Source organism: Echiichthys vipera, assembly GCF_963691815.1.
Source record: "Echiichthys vipera genome assembly, contig: SCAFFOLD_44, whole genome shotgun sequence".
Classification (NCBI taxonomy): domain Eukaryota; kingdom Metazoa; phylum Chordata; class Actinopteri; order Perciformes; family Trachinidae; genus Echiichthys; species Echiichthys vipera.
Genome location: NW_028154801.1, coordinates 27,495 through 45,926, shown reverse-complemented (window position 1 = coordinate 45,926; position 18,432 = coordinate 27,495). Strand labels below are relative to the sequence as shown.

At 51.8% G+C, this 18,432-nt stretch overlaps 1 protein-coding gene across 1 annotated transcript in view; it reads right to left on the bottom strand.

Annotated features, from left to right (window-relative positions):
• Positions 1 to 638: 638 nt before the first annotated feature.
• Positions 639 to 18,432, bottom strand: part of pltp (phospholipid transfer protein) — a gene marked incomplete at its 5' end in the record, with an annotated part of 44,056 nt that continues 26,262 nt past the window's right edge. The window contains 6 exons of the mRNA XM_083940982.1: positions 639 to 849; positions 2,573 to 2,649; positions 2,758 to 2,821; positions 6,298 to 6,340; positions 8,416 to 8,483; positions 9,540 to 9,704. Coding sequence (XP_083797108.1) covers positions 778 to 849; positions 2,573 to 2,649; positions 2,758 to 2,821; positions 6,298 to 6,340; positions 8,416 to 8,483; positions 9,540 to 9,704 — 489 coding nt within the window. The 3' untranslated portion in view covers positions 639 to 777. The remainder of the gene's footprint in view (positions 850 to 2,572; positions 2,650 to 2,757; positions 2,822 to 6,297; positions 6,341 to 8,415; positions 8,484 to 9,539; positions 9,705 to 18,432) is intronic.

The following is an 18,432-nucleotide window of genomic DNA, read 5'->3' as shown; positions in this document are numbered from 1 at the left end:
TGTTGTTTAAAGGAAACGACGGACGAAACGCTCCAGCTCACCTAGCATTAGCATTAGCTTTAGCATTAGCTTAAATATTAGCATTACCTTTATCATTAAATGTATCTTTAGCTTTAGCTTTAGCATTAGTTTTAGCATTAGGTTTATCATTAGCTTTAGCTTTAGCATTAGCTTAAGTATTAGCATTACCTTTATCATTAGCTTTATGATTAGGTTTATAATTAGCTTTAGCTTTAGCATTAGGATTATCTTTAGCTTTAGTTTTAGCTTTAGCTCTAGCTTTAGCATTAGTTTTAGCATTAGATTTAGTTTTAGCTTTAGCATAGGTCTAGCTTTCGCATTAGAATTAGCATTAGTATTATTTTTAGCATTAATTTAGCTTTAGCATTAGCTTTAGCATAGTTCTAGGTTTAGCATTAGTTTTATTATTAGAATTAGCTTTTGCATTAGCATTAGCTTCATGTTCTGTCCTGAAGTGTACACTGGTGTGTTGTGGTGTTCACACACACACACACACACACACACACACACACACACACACACACACACACACACACACACACACACACACACACACACACACACACACACACACACTTGAACCTTTAACTTTAACTTTATTGAGGTTTTGATGCTTCACAGTAACAAAGAAGATTATAAACAACAACAACAACAGTGTGTGTGTGTGTGTGTGTGTGTGTGTGTCTGTGTCTGTGTCTGTGTCTGTGTCTGTGTCTGTGTGTGTGTGTGTGTGTGTGTGTGTGTGTGTATGTGTGTTCAGGGTCCTGCTTCCATCATTTCTCGGAGTCCTTTGCTGAAGTGCAGATTCGCTCCGATCACAATGAAACCCTGCAACAGAGTAATGTCCGACCAATCAGAGCAGAGTAATGTCCGACCAATCACAGCAGAGTAATGTCCGACCAATCAGAGCAGAGCAATGTCCGACCAATCAGAGCAGAGTAATGTCCGACCAATCAGAGCAGAGTAATGTCCGACCAATCAGAGCAGAGTAATGTCCGACCAATCAGAGCAGAGTAATGTCCGACCAATCAGAGCAGAGTAATGTCCGACCAATCAGAGCAGAGTAATGTCCGACCAATGAGAGCAGAGTAATGTCCGACCAATCAGAGCAGAGTAATGTCCGACCTATGAGAGCAGAGTAATGTTCAACCAATGAGAGCAGAGTAATGTCCGACCAATAAGAGCAGAGTAATGTCCGACCAATGAGAGCAGAGTAATGTCCGACCAATGAGAGCAGAGTAATGTCCGATCAATCAGAGCAGAGTAATGTCCGACCAATCAGAGCAGAGTAATGTCCGACCAATCAGAGCAGAGTAATGTCCGACCTATCAGAGCAGAGTAATGTCCGACCAATCAGAGCAGAGTAATGTCCGACCAATCAGAGCAGAGTAATGTCCGACCAATGAGAGCAGAGTAATGTCCGACCAATGAGAGCAGAGTAACGTCCGACCAATGAGAGCAGAGTAATGTCCGATCGGAGCAGAGTAATGTCCGACCTATGAGAGCAGAGTAATGTTCAACCAATGAGAGCAGAGTAATGTCCGACCAATAAGAGCAGAGTAATGTCCGACCAATGAGAGCAGAGTAATGTCCGACCAATCAGAGCAGAGTAATGTCCGACCTATGAGAGCAGAGTAATGTTCAACCAATGAGAGCAGAGTAATGTCCGACCAATAAGAGCAGAGTAATGTCCGACCAATCAGAGCAGAGTAATGTCCGATCAATCAGAGCAGAGTAATGTCCGACCAATCAGAGCAGAGTAATGTCCGACCAATCAGAGCAGAGTAATGTCCGACCAATCAGAGCAGAGTAATGTCCGACCAATCAGAGCAGAGTAATGTCCGACCAATCAGAGCAGAGTAACGTCCGACCAATGAGAGCAGAGTAATGTCCGACCAATCAGAGCAGAGTAACGTCCGACCAATCAGAGCAGAGTAATGTGCGACCGATCAGAGCAGAGTAATGTCCGACCAATGAGAGCAGAGTAATGTCCGACCGATCAGAGCAGAGTAACGACCGATCAGAGCAGAGTAACGTCCGACCAATCAGAGCAGAGTAACGACCGATCAGAGCAGAGCAATGTCCGACCGATCAGAGCAGAGTAACGACCAATCAGAGCAGAGTAATGTCCGACCAATGAGAGCAGAGTAATGTCCGACCAATGAGAGCAGAGTAATGTCCGACCAATGAGAGCAGAGTAATGTCCGACCAATGAGAGCAGAGTAACGACCAATCACAGCAGAGTAATGTCCGACCAATGAGAGCAGAGTAATGTCCGACCAATGAGAGCAGAGTAATGTCCGACCGATGAGAGCAGAGTAACGACCAATCACAGCAGAGTAATGTCCGACCAATGAGAGCAGAGTAATGTCCGACCAATCAGAGCAGAGTAATGTCCGACCAATCAGAGCAGAGTAATGTCCGACCAATGAGAGCAGAGTAACGTCCGACCAATCAGAGCAGAGTAACGACCGATCAGAGCAGAGTAATGTCCGACCAATCAGAGCAGAGTAATGTCCGACCAATCAGAGCAGAGTAATGTCCGACTTACGTTGTGATACTCGACGACCTCCTCGATGAAGTCCATTCCGTCGGCGAGAGGAATCAACACTCCTCTCTTAGTCCAGTCTGCACACACACACACACACACACACACACACACACACACACACACACACGCAGTCAGTGTGTGTGTGTGTGTGTGTGTGTGTGTGAGAAGCACGTGAATGTCCTTACTGTTGATCAAAGGGACGACGGACATCTGCAGCATCGTCTTCAGAGGAGCCTGGAGAGGAATGAGCTGAGAGAGAGACAGGTGAGAGAGAGACAGGTGAGAGAGAGACAGGTGAGAGAGAGAAAGGTGAGAGAGAGACAGGTGAGAGAGAGACAGGTGAGAGAGAGACAGGTGAGAGACAGGTGAGAGAGAGAGACAGGTGAGAGACAGGTGAGAGAGAGAGACAGGTGAGAGACAGACAGGTGAGAGACAGACAGGTGAGAGAGAGACAGGTGAGAGACAGGTGAGAGAGAGACAGGTGAGAGAGACAGGTGAGAGAGAGACAGGTGAGAGAGAGACAGGTGAGAGAGAGAGAGGTGAGAGAGAGACAGGTGAGAGACAGGTGAGAGACAGACAGGTGAGAGAGAGACAGGTGAGAGACAGACAGGTGAGAGAGAGACAGGTGAGAGTGAGACAGGTGAGAGAGAGACAGGTGAGAGAGAGACAGGTGAGAGACAGACAGGTGAGAGAGAGACAGGTGAGAGAGAGACAGGTGAGAGACAGACAGGTGAGAGAGAGACAGGTGAGAGAGAGACAGGTGAGAGAGAGACAGGTGAGAGAGAGACAGGTGAGAGACAGACAGGTGAGACATACAGGTGAGAGAGAGACAGGTGAGAGAGAGACAGGTGAGAGAGAGACAGGTGAGAGACAGACAGGTGAGAGACAGGTGAGAGAGAGACAGGTGAGAGAGAGACAGGTGAGAGACAGACAGGTGAGAGAGAGACAGGTGAGAGACAGACAGGTGAGAGACAGACAGGTGAGAGACAGATAGGTGAGAGAGAGACAGGTGAGAGAGAGACAGGTGAGAGAGAGACAGGTGAGAGACAGACAGGTGAGAAAGACAGGTGAGAGACAGACAGGTGAGAGACAGACAGGTGAGAGAGAGACAGGTGAGAGACAGGTGAGAGACAGACAGGTGAGAGAGACAGGAGAGAGAGACAGGTGAGAGACAGACAGGTGAGAGACAGACAGGTGAGACAGACAGGTGAGAGAGAGACAGGTGAGAGAGAGAGACAGACAGGTGAGAGACAGGTGAGAGAGAGACAGGTGAGAGAGAGACAGGTGAGAGACAGACAGGTGAGAGACAGGTGAGAGAGAGACAGGTGAGAGACAGGTGAGAGAGAGACAGGTGAGAGAGAGACAGGTGAGAGACAGGTGAGAGAGAGACAGGTGAGAGAGAGAGACAGGTGAGAGAGAGACGGGTGAGAGAGAGACAGGTGAGAGAGAGAGACAGGTGAGAGAGAGACAGGTGAGAGAGAGAGACAGGTGAGAGAGAGAGACAGGTGAGAGAGAGACAGGTGAGAGAGAGACAGGTGAGAGAGAGACAGGTGAGAGAGAGACAGGTGAGAGACAGGTGAGAGAGAGAGACAGGTGAGAGACAGGTGAGAGAGAGAGACAGGTGAGAGACAGACAGGTGAGAGACAGACAGGTGAGAGAGAGACAGGTGAGAGACAGGTGAGAGAGAGACAGGTGAGAGAGACAGGTGAGAGAGAGACAGGTGAGAGAGAGACAGGTGAGAGAGAGAGAGGTGAGAGAGAGACAGGTGAGAGACAGACAGGTGAGAGAGAGACAGGTGAGAGACAGACAGGTGAGAGAGAGACAGGTGAGAGTGAGACAGGTGAGAGAGAGACAGGTGAGAGAGAGACAGGTGAGAGACAGACAGGTGAGAGAGAGACAGGTGAGAGAGAGACAGGTGAGAGACAGACAGGTGAGAGAGAGACAGGTGAGAGAGAGACAGGTGAGAGAGAGACAGGTGAGAGAGAGACAGGTGAGAGACAGACAGGTGAGACATACAGGTGAGAGAGAGACAGGTGAGAGAGAGACAGGTGAGAGAGAGACAGGTGAGAGACAGACAGGTGAGAGACAGGTGAGAGAGAGACAGGTGAGAGAGAGACAGGTGAGAGACAGACAGGTGAGAGAGAGACAGGTGAGAGACAGACAGGTGAGAGACAGACAGGTGAGAGACAGATAGGTGAGAGAGAGACAGGTGAGAGAGAGACAGGTGAGAGAGAGACAGGTGAGAGACAGACAGGTGAGAAAGACAGGTGAGAGACAGACAGGTGAGAGACAGACAGGTGAGAGAGAGACAGGTGAGAGACAGGTGAGAGACAGACAGGTGAGAGAGACAGGAGAGAGAGACAGGTGAGAGACAGACAGGTGAGAGACAGACAGGTGAGACAGACAGGTGAGAGAGAGACAGGTGAGAGAGAGAGACAGACAGGTGAGAGACAGGTGAGAGAGAGACAGGTGAGAGAGAGACAGGTGAGAGACAGACAGGTGAGAGACAGGTGAGAGAGAGACAGGTGAGAGACAGGTGAGAGAGAGACAGGTGAGAGAGAGACAGGTGAGAGACAGGTGAGAGAGAGACAGGTGAGAGAGAGAGACAGGTGAGAGAGAGACGGGTGAGAGAGAGACAGGTGAGAGAGAGAGACAGGTGAGAGAGAGACAGGTGAGAGAGAGAGACAGGTGAGAGAGAGAGACAGGTGAGAGAGAGACAGGTGAGAGAGAGACAGGTGAGAGAGACAGACAGGTGAGAGAGAGACAGGTGAGAGAGAGACAGGTGAGAGAGACAGACAGGTGAGAGAGAGACAGGTGAGAGACAGACAGGTGAGAGTGAGACAGGTGAGAGAGAGACAGGTGAGAGACAGACAGGTGAGAGAGAGACAGGTGAGAGACAGACAGGTGAGAGAGAGACAGGTGAGAGAGAGACGGGTGAGAGAGAGACAGGTGAGAGTGAGACAGGTGAGAGAGAGAGACAGGTGAGAGACAGACAGGTGAGAGAGAGACAGATGAGAGAGAGACAGGTGAGAGACAGACAGGTGAGAGAGAGACAGGTGAGAGAGAGACAGGTGAGAGAGAGACAGGTGAGAGAGAGACAGGTGAGAGAGAGACAGGTGAGAGACAGACAGGTGAGAGACAGGTGAGAGACAGGTGAGAGAGAGATAGGTGAGAGAGAGACAGGTGAGAGACAGACAGGTGAGAGACAGGTGAGAGACAGGTGAGAGACAGACAGGTGAGAGAGAGACAGGTGAGAGAGAGACAGGTGAGAGACAGGTGAGAGACAGACAGGTGAGAGACAGACAGGTGAGAGACAGGTGAGAGAGAGACAGGTGAGAGACAGACAGGTGAGAGTGAGACAGGTGAGAGAGAGAGACAGGTGAGAGAGAGACAGGTGAGAGACAGACAGGTGAGAGAGAGACAGGTGAGAGACAGACAGGTGAGAGAGAGACAGGTGAGAGAGAGACAGGTGAGAGACAGACAGGTGAGAGACAGACAGGTGAGAGACAGACAGGTGAGAGACAGACAGGTGAGAGAGAGACAGGTGAAAGAGAGACAGGTGAGAGAGAGACAGGTGAGAGAGAGACAGGCGAGAGAGAGACAGGTGAGAGAGAGACAGGTGAGAGACAGACAGGTGAGAGAGAGAGAGACAGGTGAGAGACAGACAGGTGAGAGACAGACAGGTGAGAGAGAGAGAGACAGGTGAGAGACAGACAGGTACTCACAGCCAGAGACTCCAGAGCCGACTGATTGGAGTAGATTTTAAACCTGAAAGGAAGAAAAAAGACACTTAGAGTCACGAACAGGTGACTCTAAGGGTCACAGGTGTCCTCTAAGGGTCACAGGTGACTCTAAGGGTCACAGGTGACCTCTTCCTAAAGTGGTTCCTGTTCTTAAAGTGGTTCCTGGTCCTAAAGTACTTCCTGTTCCTAAAGTACTTCCTGTTCCTAAAGTACTTCCTGGTCCTAAAGTACTTCCTTGTCCTAAAGTACTTCCTGTTCCTAAAGTGCTTCCTGGTCCTAAAGTACTTCCTGTTCCTGGTCCCAAAGTACTTCCTGGTCCTAAAGTGCTTCCTGTTCCTGTTCCTAAAGTGCTTCCTGGTCCTAAAGTGCTTCCTGTTCCTGGTCCTAAAGTACTTCCTGGTCCTAAAGTACTTCCTGGTCCTAAAGTGCTTCCTGTTCCTTGTCCTAAAGTACTTCCTTGTCCTAAACTACTTCCTGTTCCCGGTCCTAAAGTACTTCCTGGTCCTAAACTACTTCCTGGTCCTAAAGTACTTCCTGGTCCTAAAGTACTTTCTGTTCCTGGTCCTAAAGTACTTCCTGGTCCTAAAGTGCTTCCTGTACCTGGTCCTAAAGTACTTCCTGGTCCTAAAGTACTTCCTTTTCCTGGTCTTAAAGTACTTCCTGTTCCTAATGTACTTCCTGGTCCTAAAGTGCTTCCTGTTCCTGGTCCTAAAGTACTTCCTGGTCCTAAAGTACTTCCTGTTCCTGGTCCTAAAGTACTTCCTGGTCCTAAAGGACTTCCTGGTCCTAAAGTGCTTCCTGTTCCTGGTCCTAAAGTACTTCCTGGTCCTAAAGTACTTCCTGTTCCTAAAGTGCTTCCTGTTCCTGGTCCTAAAGTACTTCCTGGTCCTAAAGTACTTCCTTGTCCTAAAGTGCTTCCTGTTCCTAAAGTGGTTCCTGTTCCTAAAGTGGTTCCTGTTCCTAACTACTTCCTGTTCCTAAAGTACTTCCTGGTCCTAAAGTGGTTCCTTATCCTAAAGTGGTTCCTGGTCCTAAACTACTTCCTGGTCCTAAAGTACTTCCTGTTCCTAAAGTGCTTCCTGTTCCTGGTCCTAAAGTACTTCCTGGTCCTAAACTACTTCCTGGTCCTAAAGTACTTCCTGGTCCTAAAGTACTTCCTGGTCCTAAAGTGCTTCCTGTTCCTGGTCCTAAAGTACTTCCTGGTCCTAAACTACTTCCTGGTCCTAAAGTACTTCCTGGTCCTAAAGTGCTTCCTGTTCCTGGTCCTTAAGTACTTCCTGGTCCTTAAGTGCTTCCTGTTCCTGGTCCTAAAGTACTTCCTGGTCCTAAAGTACTTCCTGTTCCTAAAGTGGTTCCTGGTCCTAAAGTACTTCCAGTTCCTGGTCCTAAAGTACTTCCTGGTCCTAAAGTACTTCCTGGTCCTAAAGTACTTCCTGTTCCTAAAGTGGTTCCTGGTCCTAAAGTACTTCCAGTTCCTGGTCCTAAAGTACTTCCTGGTCCTAAAGTGGTTCCTAAAGTACTTCCTGGTCCTAAAGTACTTCCTGTTCCTGGTCTTAAAGTACTTCCTGGTCCTAAAGTACTTCCTGTTCCTGGTCCTAAAGTATTTCCTGGTCCTAAAGTGGTTCCTGTTCCTAAAGTACTTCCTGTTCCTAAAGTACTTCCTGTTCCTAAAGTACTTCCTGTTCCTAAAATGGTTCCTAAAGTGGTTCCTGTTCCTAAAGTACTTCCTGGTCCTAAACTACTTCCTGTTCCTAAAGTACTTCCTGGTCCTAAAGTGGTTCCTGGTCCTAAAGTGCTTCCTGTTCCTGTTCCTAAAGTATTTCCTGGTCCTAAAGTGGTTCCTGTTCCTAAAGTACTTCCTGTTCCTAAAGTACTTCCTGTTCCTAAAGTACTTCCTGTTCCTAAAATGGTTCCTAAAGTGGTTCCTGTTCCTAAAGTACTTCCTGGTCCTAAACTACTTCCTGTTCCTAAAGTACTTCCTGGTCCTAAAGTGGTTCCTGTTCCTAAAGTACTTCCTGGTCCTAAAGTACTTCCTGGTCCTAAAGTACTTCCTGGTCCTAAAGTACTTCCTGTTCCTGGTCCTAAAGTACTTCCTGTTACCTGCGGAGGTCCGCGCGGATCGACAGGCGTTTCCCCGACATCGACACTTTTGCGATGAACTTCGTTTCCTGCGTGAAAAAAAAAAACGCGTCACCACCAAACTCTACCTCATCGTGAGTTAACTAACCCGTACCAAACTCTACCTCATCGTGAGTTAACTAACCCGTCACCACCAAACTCTACCTCATCATGAGTTAACTAACCCGTCCCAAACTCTACCTCATCGTGAGTTAACTAACCCGTCACCACCAAACTCTACCTCATCGTGAGTTAACTAACCCGTCACCACCAAACTCTACCTCATCGTGGGTTAACTAACCCGTCACCACCGAACTCTACCTCATCGTGAGTTAACTAACCCGTCACCACCAAACTCTACCTCATCGTGGGTTAACTAACCCGTCACCACCGAACTCTACCTCATCGTGGGTTAACTAACCCGTCCCAAACTCTACCTCATCGTGGGTTAACTAACCCGTCCCAAACTCTACCTCATCGTGAGTTAACTAACCCGTCCCAAACTCTACCTCATCGTGGGTTAACTAACCCGTCCCAAACTCTACCTCATCGTGGGTTAACTAACCCGTCACCACCAAACTCTACCTCATCGTGGGTTAACTAACCCGTCCCAAACTCTACCTCATCGTGGGTTAACTAACCCGTCACCACCAAACTCTACCTCATCGTGAGTTAACTAACCCGTCCCAAACTCTACCTCATCGTGGGTTAACTAACCCGTCCCAAACTCTACCTCATCGTGGGTTAACTAACCCGTCCCAAACTCTACCTCATCGTGGGTTAACTAACCCGTCCCAAACTCTACCTCATCGTGGGTTAACTAACCCGTCCCAAACTCTACCTCATCGTGAGTTAACTAACCCGTCACCGCCAAACTCTACCTCATCGTGGGTTAACTAACCCGTCCCAAACTCTACCTCATCGTGGGTTAACTAACCCGTCACCACCAAACTCTACCTCATCGTGGGTTAACTAACCCGTCACCACCAAACTCTACCTCATCGTGGGTTAACTAACCCGTCCCAAACTCTACCTCATCGTGGGTTAACTAACCCGTCACCCACCAAACTCTACCTCATCGTGGGTTAACTAACCCGTCACCGTACCATGGTCATGCTGCTGAGCTGGACCGCCGGTCGCCCCGGCGGCAGCAGCATCACCTTGACGCCGGCCGTCATGGCGACGGTCGCCCCCGACGTCCTGATGGAGGTCTTGGGCGGCGCGTTGACGGCGAGCTGCAGGGAGAGCGGCGCGTCCACCAGGGCCGGGTTCTGCGGAGAACGCGGAAGACGTTAATGAGGGACCCCCATTACGGCGGGCTCTACGGAGAACGCGGAACACGTTAATGAGGGACCCCCATTACAGCGGGTTCTACGGAGAACGCGGAAGACGTTAATGAGGGACCCCCATTACGGCGGGTTCTACGGAGAACGCGGAACCTTGTCTCACCCCTTGTCTCACCCCTTATCTCACCTCTTGTCTCCCCCCTTGTCTCACCCCCTGTCTCACCCCTTGTCTCACCTCTTGTCTCACCCCTTGTCTCACCCCTTGTCTCACCTTGTCTCACCCCTTGTCTCACCTCTTGTCTCACCCCTTGTCTCACCCCTTGTCTCACCCCTTGTCTCACCCCTTTCTCACCCCTTGTCTCACCCCTTGTCTCACCTTGTCTCACCCCTTGTCTCACCCCTTGTCTCACCTCTTGTCTCACCCTTGTCTCCCCCCTTGTCTCACCTTTTTTCTCACCCCTTGTCTCACCCCTTGTCTCATCTCTTGTCTCACCCCATGTCTCACCCCTTGTCTCACCCCTTGTCTCACCTCTTGTCTCACCTTGTCTCACCCCTTGTCTCACCCCTTGTCTCACCCCTTGTCTCACCCCTTGTCTCACCTCTTGTCTCACCCCTTGTCTCACCCCTTGTCTCACCTCTTGTCTCACCTCTTGTCTCACCCCTTGTCTCACCCCTTGTCTCATCTTGTCTCACCCCTTGTCTCACCCCTTGTCTCACCCCTTGTCTCACCCCTTGTCTCACCTCTTGTCTCATCCCTTGTCTCACCTCTTGTCTCACCTTGTCTCACCCCTTGTCTCACCTCTTGTCTCACCCCTTGTCTCACCTCTTGTCTCACCCCTTGTCTCACCTCTTGTCTCACCCCTTATCTCACCCCTTGTCTCACCTCTTGTCTCACCCCTTGTCTCACCTCTTGTCTCACCTCTTGTCTCACCCCTTGTCTCACCCCTTGTCTCACCCCTTGTCTCACCCCTTGTCTCACCCCTTGTCTCACCCCTTGTCTCACCTCTTGTCTCACCCCTTGTCTCACCCCTTGTCTCACCTCTTGTCTCACCCCTTGTCTCACCTCTTGTCTCACCCCTTGTCTCACCCCTTGTCTCACCCCTTGTCTCACCTCATCTCAACCCTTGTCTCACCCCTTGTCTCACCCCTTGTCTCACCCCTTGTCCCCCCTTGTCTCACCCCTTGTCTCACCCCTTGTCTCCCCCTTGTCTCACCTCTTGTCTCACCCCTTGTCTCACCTCTTGTCTCACCCCATCTTTCACCTCTTGTCTCACCCCTTTTCTCACCGCTTGTCTCACCCCTTGTCTCACCCCTTGTCTCACCCCTTGTCTCACCTCTTGTCTCACCCCTTGTCTCACCCCTTGTCTCACCTCTTGTCTCACCCCTTGTCTCACCCCTTGTCTCACCCCTTGTCTCACCCTTTGTCTCCCCCTTGTCTCACCCCTTGTCTCACCCCTTGTCTCACCTCTTCTCTCACCTCTTGTCTCACCCCTTGTCTCACCCCTTGTCTCACCTTGTCTCACCTCTTGTCTCACCCCTTGTCTCACCCCTTGTCTCACCCCTTGTCTCACCTCTTGTCTCACCCCTTGTCTCACCACTTCTCTCACCCCTTCTCTCACTTCTTGTCTCACCTCTTGTCTCACCCCTTGTCTCACCTCTTGTCTCACCCCTTGTCTCACCCCTTGTCTCACCTTGTCTCTACCCTTGTTTCATCCCTTGTCTCACCTCTTGTCTCACCCCTTGTCTCACCCCTTGTCTCACCCCTTGTCTCACCTCTTGTCTCACCCCTTGTCTCACCCCTTGTCTCACCCCTTGTTTCACCCCTTGTCTCACCTCTTGTCTCACCCCTTGTCTCACCTCTTGTCTCACCCCTTGTCTCACCTTGTCTTACCCCTTGTCTCACCCCTTGTCTCACCTCTTGTCTCACCCCTTGTCTCACCTCATGTCTCACCCCTTGTCTCACCCCTTGTCTCACCCCTTGACTCACCCCTTGTCTCACCTCTTGTCTCACCTCTTGTCTCACCCCTTGTCTCCCCCCTTGTCTCACTTCTTGTCTCACCCCTTGTCTCACCCCTTGTCTCACCTCTTGTCTCACCCCTTGTCTCACCCCTTGTCTCACCTCTTGACTCACCCCATGTCTCACCTCTTGTCTCACCCCTTGTCTCACCCCTTGTCTCACCCCTTGTCTCACCCCTCTCTCACCCCTTGTCTCACCCCTTGTCTCACCCCTTGTCTCACCCCTTGTCTCACCCCTTGTCTCCCCTTGTCTCACCCCTTGTCTCACCTCTTGTCTCACCTCTTGTCTCACCCCTTGTCTCACCCCTTGTCTCACCTCTTGTCTCACCCCTTGTCTCACCTCTTGTCTCACCCCTTTTCTCACCTCTTCTCTCACCTCTTGTCTCACCCCTTGTCTCACCTCTTGTCTCACCCCTTGTCTCACCCCTTGTCTCACCCCTTATCTCACCCCTTGTCTCACCTCTTGTCTCACCTCTTGTCTCACCCCTTATCTCACCCCTTGTCTCACCTCTTGTCTCACCTCTTGTCTCACCTCTTGTCTCACTTCTTGTCTCACCCCTTGTCTCACCCCTTGTCTCACCCCTTGTCTCACCTCTTGTCTCACCTCTTGTCTCACCCCTTGTCTCACCCCTTGTCTCACCTCTTGTCTCACCCCTTGTCTCACCCCTTGTCTCACCCCTTGTCTCACCGTGTCTCACCCCTTGTCTCACCCCTTGTCTCCCCCTTGTCTCACCCCTTGTCTCACCTTGTCTCACCCCTCGTCTCACCCCTTCTCTCACCTCTTGTCTCACCTCTTGTCTCACCTCTTGTCTCACCCCTTGTCTCACCCCTTGTCTCACCTCTTGTCTCACCCCTTGTCTCACCCCTTGTCTCACCCCTTGTCTCACCTCTTGTCTCAACCCTTGTCTCACCTCTTGTCTCACCTCTTGTCTCACCCCTTGTCTCACCCCTTGTCTCACCTCTTATCTCACCTCTTGTCTCACCTTGTCTCACCCCTTGTCTCACCTCTTGTCTCACCCCTTGTCTCACCCCTTGTCTCCCCCCTTGTCTCCCCCCTTGTCTCACCCCTTGTCTCCCCCCTTGTCTCACCCCTTGTCTCACCCCTTGTCTCACCTCTTGTCTCACCCCTTGTCTCACCTCTTGTCTCACCCCTTGTCTCACCCCTTGTCTCACCTCTTGTCTCACCCCTTGTCTCACCTCTTGTCTCACCTTGTCTCACCCCTTGTCTCACCCCTTGTCTCACCTCTAGTTTCACCCCTTGTCTCACCTCTTGTCTCACCCCTTGTCTCACCTCTTGTCTCACCTTGTCTCACCCCTTGTCTCACCCCTTGTCTCACCTCTAGTTTCACCCCTTGTCTCACCTCTTGTTTCACCTTGTCTCACCCCTTGTCTCACCCCTTGTCTCACCTCTTGTCTCACCCCTTGTCTCACCCCTTGTCTCACCTCTTGTCTCACCCCTTGTCTCACCTCTTGTCTCACCTTGTCTCACCCCTTGTCTCACCCCTTGTCTCACCTCTAGTTTCACCCCTTGTCTCACCCCTTGTCTCACCCCTTGTCTCACCCCTTGTCTCACCCCTTGTCTCACCTCTTGTCTCACCCCTTGTCTCACCTCTTATCTCACCCCTTGTCTCACCTCTTATCTCACCCCTTGTCTCACCCCTTGTCTCACCTCTTGTCTCGTCCCTTATCTCACCCCTTGTCTCACCCCTTGTCTCACCCCTTGTCTCACCTCTTGTCTCGTCCCTTATCTCACCCCTTGTCTCACCCCTTGTCTCACCCCTTGTCTCACCCCTTGTCTCACCTCTTGTCTCACCCCTTGTCTCACTTCTAGTCTCACCCCTTACCTCACCCCTTGTCTCACCTCTTGTCTCACCCCTTGTCTCACCTCTTGTCTCGTCCCTTGTCTCACCCCTTGTCTCACCCCTTGTCTCACCTCTTGTCTCACCTCTTGTCTCAGCCCTTGTCTCACCCCTTGTCTCACCTCTTGTCTCACCTCTTGTCTCACCCCTTCTCTCACCTCTTGTCTCACCCCTTGTCTCACCTCTTGTCTCACCCCTTGTCTCACCCCTTGTCTCACCTCTTGTCTCACCCCTTGTCTCACCTTGTCTCACCCCTCGTCTCCCCTCGTCTCCCCCCTTGTCTCACCCCTTGTCTCACCCCTTGTCTCACCTTGTCTCCCCCCTTGTCTCACCCCTTGTCTCGTCCCTTGTCTCACCCCTTGTCTCACCTTGTCTCACCCCTTGTCTCACCCCTTGTCTCACCCCTGTCTCACCTCTTGTCTCACCTTGTCTTACCCCTTGTCTCACCCCTTGTCTCACCGCTTGTCTCACCCCTTGTCTCACCCCTTGTCTCACCCCTTGTCTCACCTCTTGTCTCACCCCTTGTCTCACCTCTTGTCTCACCCCTTGTCTCACCTCTTGTCTCACCCCTTGTCTCACCTCTTGTCTCACCCCTTGTCTCACCCCTTGTCTCACCTCATCTCACCCCTTGTCTCACCCCTTGTCTCACCCCTTGTCTCACCCCTTGTCTCACCTCTTGCCTCACCCCTTGTCTCACCCCTTGTCTCACCTCTTGTCTCACCCCTTGTCTCACCTCTTGTCTCACCCCTTCTCTCACCTCTTGTCTCACCTCTTGTCTCACCCCTTGTCTCACCCCTTGTCTCACCTCTTGTCTCACCTCTTGTCTCACCCCTTGTCTCACCCCTTGTCTCACCTCTTGTCTCACCCCTTGTCTCACCTCTTGTCTCACCCCTTTTCTCACCTCTTCTCTCACCCCTTGTCTCACCTCTTGTCTCACCTCTTGTCTCACCCCTTATCTCACCCCTTGTCTCACCTCTTGTCTCACCTCTTGTCTCACCTCTTGTCTCACTTCTTGTCTCACCCCTTGTCTCACCCCTTGTCTCACCCCTTGTCTCACCTCTTGTCTCACCTCTTGTCTCACCCCTTGTCTCACCCCTTGTCTCACCTCTTGTCTCACCCCTTGTCTCACCCCTTGTCTCACCCCTTGTCTCACCGTGTCTCACCCCTTGTCTCACCCCTTGTCTCCCCCTTGTCTCACCCCTTGTCTCACCTTGTCTCACCCCTCGTCTCACCCCTTGTCTCACCTCTTGTCTCACCCCTTGTCTCACCTCTTGTCTCACCTCTTGTCTCACCCCTTGTCTCACCCCTTGTCTCACCTCTTATCTCACCTCTTGTCTCACCTTGTCTCACCCCTTGTCTCACCTCTTGTCTCACCCCTTGTCTCACCCCTTGTCTCCCCCCTTGTCTCCCCCCTTGTCTCACCCCTTGTCTCACCCCTTGTCTCACCTCTTGTCTCACCCCTTGTCTCACCTCTTGTCTCACCCCTTGTCTCACCCCTTGTCTCACCTCTTGTCTCACCCCTTGTCTCACCTCTTGTCTCACCTTGTCTCACCCCTTGTCTCACCCCTTGTCTCACCTCTAGTTTCACCCCTTGTCTCACCTCTTGTCTCACCCCTTGTCTCACCTCTTGTCTCACCTTGTCTCACCCCTTGTCTCACCCCTTGTCTCACCTCTAGTTTCACCCCTTGTCTCACCTCTTGTTTCACCTTGTCTCACCCCTTGTCTCACCCCTTGTCTCACCTCTTGTCTCACCCCTTGTCTCACCCCTTGTCTCACCTCTTGTCTCACCCCTTGTCTCACCTCTTGTCTCACCTTGTCTCACCCCTTGTCTCACCCCTTGTCTCACCTCTAGTTTCACCCCTTGTCTCACCCCTTGTCTCACCCCTTGTCTCACCCCTTGTCTCACCCCTTGTCTCACCTCTTGTCTCACCCCTTGTCTCACCTCTTATCTCACCCCTTGTCTCACCCCTTGTCTCACCTCTTGTCTCACCTCTTGTCTCACCCCTTGTCTCACTTCTTGTCTCACCCCTTGTCTCACCTCTTCTCTCACCCCTTGTCTCACCCCTTGTCTCACCCCTTGTCTCACCCCTTATCTCACCTCTTGTCTCACCCCTTGTCTCCCCCTTGTCTCACCCCTTGTCTCACCTTGTCTCACCCTTTCTCTCACCCCTTCTCTCACCTCTTGTCTCACCTCTTGTCTCACCCCTTGTCTCACCCCTTGTCTCACCTCTTGTCTCACCCCTTGTCTCACCTCTTGTCTCCCCTCTTGTCTCACCCCTTGTCTCACCTCTTGTCTCACCCCTTGTCTCACCCCTTATCTCACCCCTTGTCTCACCCCTTGTCTCACCCCTTATCTCACCTCTTGTCTCACCTCTTGTCTCACCTCTTGTCTCACCCCTTGTCTCACCTCTTGTCTCACTCCTTGTCTCACCCCTTGTCTCACACCTTGTCTCACCTCTTGTCTCACCCCTTGTCTCACCCCTTGTCTCACCTCTTGTCTCACCCCTTGTCTCACCTCTTGTCTCACCCCTTGTCTCACCCCTTGTCTCACCCCTTGTCTCACCTCTTGTCTCACCCCTTGTCTCACCCCTTGTCTCACCTCTTGTCTCCCCTCTTGTCTCACCCCTTGTCTCACCCCTTGTCTCACCTCTTGTCTGACCCCTTGTCTCACCCCTTGTCTCACCCCTTCTCTCACCCCTTGTCTCACCCCTTGTCTCACCCCTTGTCTCACCCCTTGTCTCACCCCTTGTCTCACCTCTTGTCTCACCCCTTGTCTCACCTCTTGTCTCACCCCTTGTCTCACCCCTTGTCTCACCTCTTGCCTCACCCCTTGTCTCACCTCTTGTCTCACCCCTTGTCTCACACCTTGTCTCACCCCTTGTCTCACCCCTTGTCTCACACCTTGTCTCACCCCTTGTCTCACCTTTTTTCTCACCCCTTGTCTCACCTCTTGTCTCACCCCTTGTCTCACCCCTTCTCTCACCTCTTGTCTCACCCCTTGTCTCACCTCTTGTCTCACCCCTTGTCTCACCTCTTGTCTCACCCATTGTCTCACCCCTTGTCTCACCCCTTATCTCACCCCTTGTCTCACCTCTTGTCTCACCTTGTCTCACCCCTTGTCTCACCTCTTGTCTCACCTTGTCTCACCCCTTGTCTCACCCCTTGTCTCACCTCTTGTCTCACCCCTTGTCTCACCCCTTGTCACCCCTTGTCTCACCCCTTGTCTCACCCCTTGTCTCACCTCTTGTCTCACCCCTTTTCTCACCCCTTTTCTCACCCCTTGTCTCACCTCTTGTCTCACCTCTTGTCTCACCTTGTCTCACCCCTTGTCTCACCCCTTGTCTCACCCCTTGTCTCCCCCTTGTCTCACCCCTTGTCTCACCTTGTCTCACCCCTTGTCTCACCCCTTGTCTCACCTCTTGTCTCACCCCTTGTCTCACCCCTTGTCTCACCCCTTGTCTCACCTCTTGTCTCACCCCTTGTCTCACCCCTTGTCTCACCTCTTGTCTCACCCCTTGTCTCACCTCTTGTCTCACCCCTTGTCTCACCCCTTGTCTCACCTCTTGTCTCACCCCTTGTCTCACCCCTTGTCTCACCCCTTGTCTCACCCCTTGTCTCACCTCTTGTCTCACCCCTTGTCTCACCCCTTGTCTCACCCCTTGTCTCCCCTTGTCTCACCCCTTGTCTCACCTCTTGTCTCACCTCTTGTCTCACCCCTTGTCTCACCCCTTGTCTCACCTCTTGTCTCACCCCTTGTCTCACCTCTTGTCTCACCCCTTTTCTCACCTCTTCTCTCACCTCTTGTCTCACCCCTTGTCTCACCTCTTGTCTCACCCCTTGTCTCACCCCTTATCTCACCCCTTGTCTCACCTCTTGTCTCACCTCTTGTCTCACCCCTTATCTCACCCCTTGTCTCACCTCTTGTCTCACCTCTTGTCTCACCTCTTGTCTCACTTCTTGTCTCACCCCTTGTCTCACCCCTTGTCTCACCCCTTGTCTCACCTCTTGTCTCACCCCTTGTCTCACCCCTTGTCTCACCTCTTGTCTCACCCCTTGTCTCACCCCTTGTCTCACCCCTTGTCTCACCGTGTCTCACCCCTTGTCTCACCCCTTGTCTCCCCCTTGTCTCACCCCTTGTCTCACCTTGTCTCACCCCTCGTCTCACCCCTCGTCTCACCTCTTGTCTCACCCCTTGTCTCACCTCTTGTCTCACCTCTTGTCTCACCCCTTGTCTCACCCCTTGTCTCACCTCTTATCTCACCTCTTGTCTCACCTTGTCTCACCCCTTGTCTCACCTCTTGTCTCACCCCTTGTCTCACCCCTTGTCTCCCCCCTTGTCTCCCCCCTTGTCTCACCCCTTGTCTCACCCCTTGTCTCACCTCTTGTCTCACCCCTTGTCTCACCTCTTGTCTCACCCCTTGTCTCACCCCTTGTCTCACCTCTTGTCTCACCCCTTGTCTCACCTCTTGTCTCACCTTGTCTCACCCCTTGTCTCACCCCTTGTCTCACCTCTAGTTTCACCCCTTGTCTCACCTCTTGTCTCACCCCTTGTCTCACCTCTTGTCTCACCTTGTCTCACCCCTTGTCTCACCCCTTGTCTCACCTCTAGTTTCACCCCTTGTCTCACCTCTTGTTTCACCTTGTCTCACCCCTTGTCTCACCCCTTGTCTCACCTCTTGTCTCACCCCTTGTCTCACCCCTTGTCTCACCTCTTGTCTCACCTCTTGTCTCACCCCTTGTCTCACCTCTTGTCTCACCCCTTGTCTCACCTCTTGTCTCACCTTGTCTCACCTCTTGTCTCACCTCTTGTCTCACCCCTTGTCTCACCCCTTGTCTCA